This window comes from Tamandua tetradactyla, chromosome 7 (assembly GCF_023851605.1).
Source record: "Tamandua tetradactyla isolate mTamTet1 chromosome 7, mTamTet1.pri, whole genome shotgun sequence".
Lineage (NCBI taxonomy): Eukaryota > Metazoa > Chordata > Mammalia > Pilosa > Myrmecophagidae > Tamandua > Tamandua tetradactyla.
Genome location: NC_135333.1, coordinates 29,706,330 through 29,712,165, shown reverse-complemented (window position 1 = coordinate 29,712,165; position 5,836 = coordinate 29,706,330). Strand labels below are relative to the sequence as shown.

At 63.5% G+C, this 5,836-nt stretch overlaps 1 protein-coding gene across 1 annotated transcript; it reads left to right on the top strand.

Annotated features, from left to right (window-relative positions):
* Nucleotides 1-412: 412 nt before the first annotated feature.
* Nucleotides 413-2,901, top strand: ELFN2 (extracellular leucine rich repeat and fibronectin type III domain containing 2). Its single transcript, XM_077167841.1, has one exon. It carries the CDS (start codon nucleotides 413-415, stop codon nucleotides 2,879-2,881), a length of 2,469 nt encoding a protein of 822 aa, XP_077023956.1. The 3' UTR covers nucleotides 2,882-2,901.
* Nucleotides 2,902-5,836: the final 2,935 nt, after the last annotated feature.

Sequence of the window (5,836 nt, the reverse complement as noted above, 5' to 3'; positions counted from 1 at the left end):
TGGGTCTCTTCCTTCCTCTCCCCATCCCTCGTGCTCCCCCCTCACCAGAGCTCCACTCTCCTGCCTCCTGTGGGAACCGTCTGAAGTTTTGAGCCCAGAACCCAAGGAGGAAGAGACGTCAAAACCGGAGAGCCCATAGAGGAGAGCCACACAGCCGGGAAGGAGGCTGAGGGGGTGCCCGGCGCCCTGGGCCCGGGCCAGGCCACAGTGCCCAGTGCCTGCCTGTAGCGCCCACGAAGGCTGCCGGCTGTCGGCACTAGCTGGGGGGGGCCCTGGGCTGGGGGTTGCCCCCAAGATGGTGGCGGCCCCAGGGAGGACTGTGCTGCCGGCCCCAGCCTCTGGCTGCTAGGCCCCCTCCGTGCCCCGGCCCCCCACCCCAAGCCTGGCCTGCCAGGGGGCAGCGGCGGGCGCCATGCTGCGCCTGGGGCTGTGCGCGGCGGCGCTGCTGTGCGTGTGCCGGCCGGGCGCCGTGCGCGCCGACTGCTGGCTCATCGAGGGTGACAAGGGCTACGTGTGGCTGGCCATCTGCAGCCAGAACCAGCCGCCCTATGAGACCATCCCGCAGCACATCAACAGCACCGTGCACGACCTGCGGCTCAACGAGAACAAGCTCAAGGCTGTGCTCTACTCCTCGCTCAACCGCTTTGGGAACCTCACCGACCTCAACCTCACCAAGAACGAGATCTCCTATATCGAGGACGGCGCCTTCCTGGGCCAGTCGAGCCTGCAGGTCCTGCAGCTGGGCTACAACAAGCTGAGCAACCTGACGGAGGGCATGCTGCGGGGCATGAGCCGCCTCCAGTTCCTCTTCGTGCAGCACAACCTCATCGAGCTGGTGACGCCGGCCGCCTTCTCTGAGTGCCCCAGCCTCATCAGCATCGACCTGTCCTCCAACCGCCTCAGCCGCCTGGACGGCGCCACCTTTGCCAGCCTCACCAGCCTGATGGTGTGCGAGCTGGCCGGCAACCCCTTCAACTGCGAGTGCGACCTCTTCGGCTTCCTCGCCTGGCTCGTGGTCTTCAATAATGTCACCAAGAACTACGACCGCCTGCAGTGTGAGTCGCCGCGGGAGTTCGCCGGGTACCCGCTGCTCGTGCCCCGGCCCTACCACAGCCTCAACGCCATCACCGTGCTCCAGGCCAAGTGCCGCAATGGCTCGCTGCCCAGCCGGCCCGTGAGCCACCCCACGCCCTTCTCCACCGACGCGCAGAGGGAACCCGACGAGAACTCGGGCTTCAACCCGGAGGAGATCCTCTCGGTGGAGCCGCCCGCCTCGTCCACCACCGACGCGGCGGCCGGGCCCGCCATCAAGTTGCACCATGTCACCTTCACCTCGGCCACCCTGGTGGTCACCATCCCTCACCCCTACAGCAAGATGTACGTGCTGGTCCAGTACAACAACAGCTATTTCTCCGACGTCATGACCCTCAAGAACAAGAAAGAGATCGTCACGCTGGACAAGCTGCGGGCACACACCGAATACACCTTCTGTGTGACCTCGCTGCGGCACAGCCGTCGCTTCAACCACACCTGCCTGACCTTCACCACGCGGGACCCCGTCCCCGGCGACCTGGCGCCCAGCACCTCCACCACCACCCACTACATCATGACCATCCTGGGCTGCCTGTTCGGCATGGTCATCGTGCTGGGCGCCGTCTACTACTGCCTGCGCAAGCGGCGCCTGCAGGAGGAGAAGCAGAAGTCCGTCAATGTCAAGAAGACCATCCTGGAGATGCGCTACGGGGCCGACGTGGACGCCGGCTCTATCGTCCATGCCGCCCAGAAGCTGGGGGAGCCCCCCGTGCTGCCCGTGTCCCGCATGTCCTCCATCCCCTCCATGATCGGGGAGAAGCTGCCCACCGCCAAGGGGCTGGAGGCCGGGCTGGACACGCCCAAGGTGGCCACCAAAGGCAACTATATGGAGGTGCGCACGGGCCCGGGTGGGGACGGCCTGGCCCGGCCTGAGGATGACCTCCCCGACCTCGAGAATGGCCAGGGCTCAGCCGCCGAGATCTCCACCATTGCCAAGGAGGTGGACAAGGTCAACCAGATCATTAACAACTGCATCGACGCCCTCAAGCTGGACTCGGCCTCTTTCCTGGGGGGTGGTGGCGGGGGTGGCGGGGACCCAGAGCTGGCCTTTGAGTGCCAGGCCCTTCCGGCTGCCGCTGCTGCCGCCGCCGCAGCCTCGGCTGCAGCCCCCGGGGCGCTGGAGCGGCCCAGCTTCCTCTCCCCGCCCTACAAGGAGAGCTCCCACCACCCACTGCAGCGCCAGCTGAGCGCCGATGCTGCCGTCACCCGCAAGACCTGCAGCGTCTCGTCCAGCGGCTCCATCAAGAGCGCCAAGGTCTTCAGCCTGGACGTGCCCGACCACCCGGCTGCCTCGGGGCTGGCCAAGGGTGACTCCAAGTACATCGAGAAGGGCAGCCCCCTCAACAGCCCGCTGGACCGGCTCCCGCTGGTGCCCGCGGGCGGGGGCGGCGGCGGGGCCGGGGGCATCCACCACCTGGAGGTGAAGCCGGCCTACCACTGCAGCGAGCACCGGCACAGCTTCCCCGCCCTGTACTACGAGGAGGGCGCCGACAGCCTCAGCCAGCGCGTGTCCTTCCTCAAGCCGCTGACCCGCTCCAAGCGAGACTCCGCCTACTCGCAGCTCTCCCCCAGACACTACTACTCGGGGTACTCCTCCAGCCCGGAGTACTCGTCCGAGAGCACGCACAAGATCTGGGAGCGCTTCCGGCCCTATAAGAAGCACCACCGCGAGGAGGTGTACATGGCCGCTGGCCACGCCCTGCGCAAGAAGGTCCAGTTCGCCAAGGACGAGGACCTGCACGACATCCTCGACTACTGGAAGGGGGTCTCGGCCCAGCAGAAGCTGTGAGCCCCTCCTCCCCGGTGAGGCCGCAGGGGGGGGCGGGCTGGGGCGCGCGGGGGCGGGGCCCGGGCCCGGGGCGCGCGGGGCGGGGCGGAGGAGCGGACGCGCGGACGCACACGCACACCCGCACGCACGCACCCACGCACACACCTGACCATCACCTGACTGTGAACAAACCAACACCCGACAATAACGGACAGGAAAACGGACACATTTTCCTTAAAGTTTACAAACTGAAACCGAAACCAGTCGTCTTTACTGTGCTGCCCAGGGACTCTGCTGGGGCGTGGGGGGCTGGGGGTGGGGGTGGGGTGGGGGGGTTTGGTAAAGAAGCCAAAAGAAGGTGTGGGGTCTGGGGCTAGGGACAGGTTTTGGGGCCAAGGAACTGGGGCGGAGATGGACTGAAGCCCCTCAGGAGCGGGAAGAGGGCTCCCCCTTCCCAGCTGGGGGACAGGTCACTTGCAGAGTCAGCACCAGATGGGCCTTGGGAAGCATTTCCTTCTACTCTATGGGTGGGGAAACTGAGGCCGAGACAGAGGGAGTGGTAATCCCGGGGTCACACAGCAGGTTAGAATCTAAGTCTCCCAACTTGCCAGCCCAGTGTTCTGCTAATGCCCACGATTCCCCATAGCCTAATCCCCTCCATCCATCCACCACCCCTTTCCAGAACTGTAGTCTCCTGGGGCTGAGGGGCTTGAGGGTCAGGAGGGGGTGTTTGTCTATTGTAGAAAGCTCCATGGCACTGCTCCTGGAGTATGGAGCTCTGTGGTTTATAGTCCTTGGTGAAGGGGCGGGTGTCCCCCCTAGCCACTGCCAGTGCCTGGGAAGATGAGGGTGGCCCCTGTGACAGGGCCGAGGCAAGGGGACATTCCACCAACCCTATTTGTCTTCCAAGTAGCCTGGGAGGGGCCTGTGGGGTCTGAGGAGAGTGGGGTTTGTGGGGGTGCCAACTCCCTTGGCATCTCAGGTGCAGGCCTCCATACCCTGGACCCCAGCTTCTCTGGGCTTCCAGGACCCCCACCCATCTCAGAAAGGTGGCAGTGAACAGTGATACGTGGGGATGATGGGGGGGGGGCAGACTTAATGGTGGACATTTTTGCCTGTGCACCCCCACATCCTGGCCGCCCATCTGCCTGACCCCCCCATCATGGACTTGGGGGGCAGCTTCTGAGCCTGCTCAGAGGCAGGAGAGGTTTCCCAACCACACCTTCTTGGCTACCCGTACCTGCCCCACCCCTGGCCCAAGGGAGTCCCATGTTTCCATGAAAGTGGCCACTTTCTTTTCTGACCCCTACCCACCATCAAACAAAGCACAAAAGGTGAGGTGCCCCCCCACTGCCCCTCCCCCTCTGTGGGGAGCAGGCTGGGTTCATGGAGCCCCTCCCCCTCCCTGGCCAGCCTCTGTCACCATGGCAACCCAAGGATGGCAGTTGGTGCCCAGAGCAGCCGTTGGGCTTGTGGGGGTTCTCTCTCAGTGTGGGCGGCAGAGGGCAGCGTGGGAGGGCAAGGCCGGGCAGTGGCTGCTTTGCGCAAGCACCGGGGCTCCTGGGGGCCAGCTCTGTGCTGGCAGATGTGGGGTCTGGAGAATGTGGGGTCTGCTCCACTGTCAGGACCCTGAGAGGCCATAGTCTGTTGTCCCTTTACCTTCGAGTGGGAGGTGGGCCAGTGGGGTGTGGGGACAGCTGTACTGAAGCTCTGCCCACCTACAGCATGCCACTCAGCTCCCCACCCCCTGCCCGTTTAGGGTGAGGGGCTGCCCCCTCAGCTCTCCCCATAGCCCTGCCACAGGCCCCAGCCTTTGGCCTGTCACCCAGTTGGGTTTCTTGAGATTTGGGAAGGGCAGCTGTGGGTGGGGTGAGATGGGGTGAGGGTGCTGGGATGGGACCAGGGTGGGGTTCTGACCGGAAAAGCTAGTGCCATCCCCTGTGGGGGACTCCATGAAACCTTTCTGCTGGGGGTAGGGCTTGGGAGCAAGGGGGCACCTTTCTCATACTCACTCTGGGGACAAACAAAGCCCAGGGCTTTGGGGGTGACGTTTACAGAGGAAGGACTGTTCTCCCAGGAAAAGGTGGGAAGAGGGCTGGCACGGATATGCAGAGCAGACCTTTCCCAACCCCCCAAAACTTGCCCCCCAGCCCCTCCCCACACCGGATTGGCAAAACTGAGAAAAGCAAGCGGGCAGAGAAGCCGCTGGTGTGAAAAAGCAGATTCCCTGTTATATTTGCATGACGATTTTACTGTATTTTTCTGAACAAACATCTGTCGTGTATGTGCCAGTTTGTCCAGACTCCCCTGCCAACCTCCCCCCTTCCTACCCCACCCCTTCTCCCAAGTTCTCTCTGTTGTGAGCTGATGAGCAGCTCTTGAAACCTGGGGAGGGGCCAGCTCTGCAAAAGACCCAAAACAGGTGCCACCAAAACACAGCCCCCCCACCACGCAGCCACCTCCCGCCTTTCTTGGCTGCCTCCCCTGCCCTTGGTTTCATGCCATCCTGCCTCACCCCTTCCCCCTATTCCATGCCAGGGAAGTCTCCACAAGAGCTCATCTCCCATCTCCCAGTCCAGGGGGAGCATGAGAGCATCACCTCATCTGTCCCACTTGCTCCCATTTTGCAGATGAAGAAGCCAGGGCCCCAAAAGAGCGACCTGGTGATTTTCCCAGCCAGGTGGGGGGTGGAGGAATCACACTGCTGAGGACAGGAGGCTGGCAGCTTGGGGTGGCAGGGCATGGGTGGCCGTGGGTGGCATGAAGTTTCCTAAGGGGTGATCCTTGGGAAACGAGGGGCTGAGGTTGGCCTGGCCTCCCTGGAGACAGAGCTGTCTCCCTAAAGGGAGGTTTCACTGGCAGCCAGAGGAGACTCTCCATCCATCCTTGACATCCTCCCATCATTCCTGGTTGAAGATGACCTGTAAAAACAAGCTGCCTGACTAGAGGGGGCTTCAAAGATAGGTCCAGTGTTTA

What these genes read in the sequence shown, in the direction of transcription:
- ELFN2 (XM_077167841.1), top strand. Translation starts at nt 413, where the DNA reads ATGCTGCGCCTGGGGCTGTGCGCGGCGGCGCTGCTGTGCGTGTGCCGG.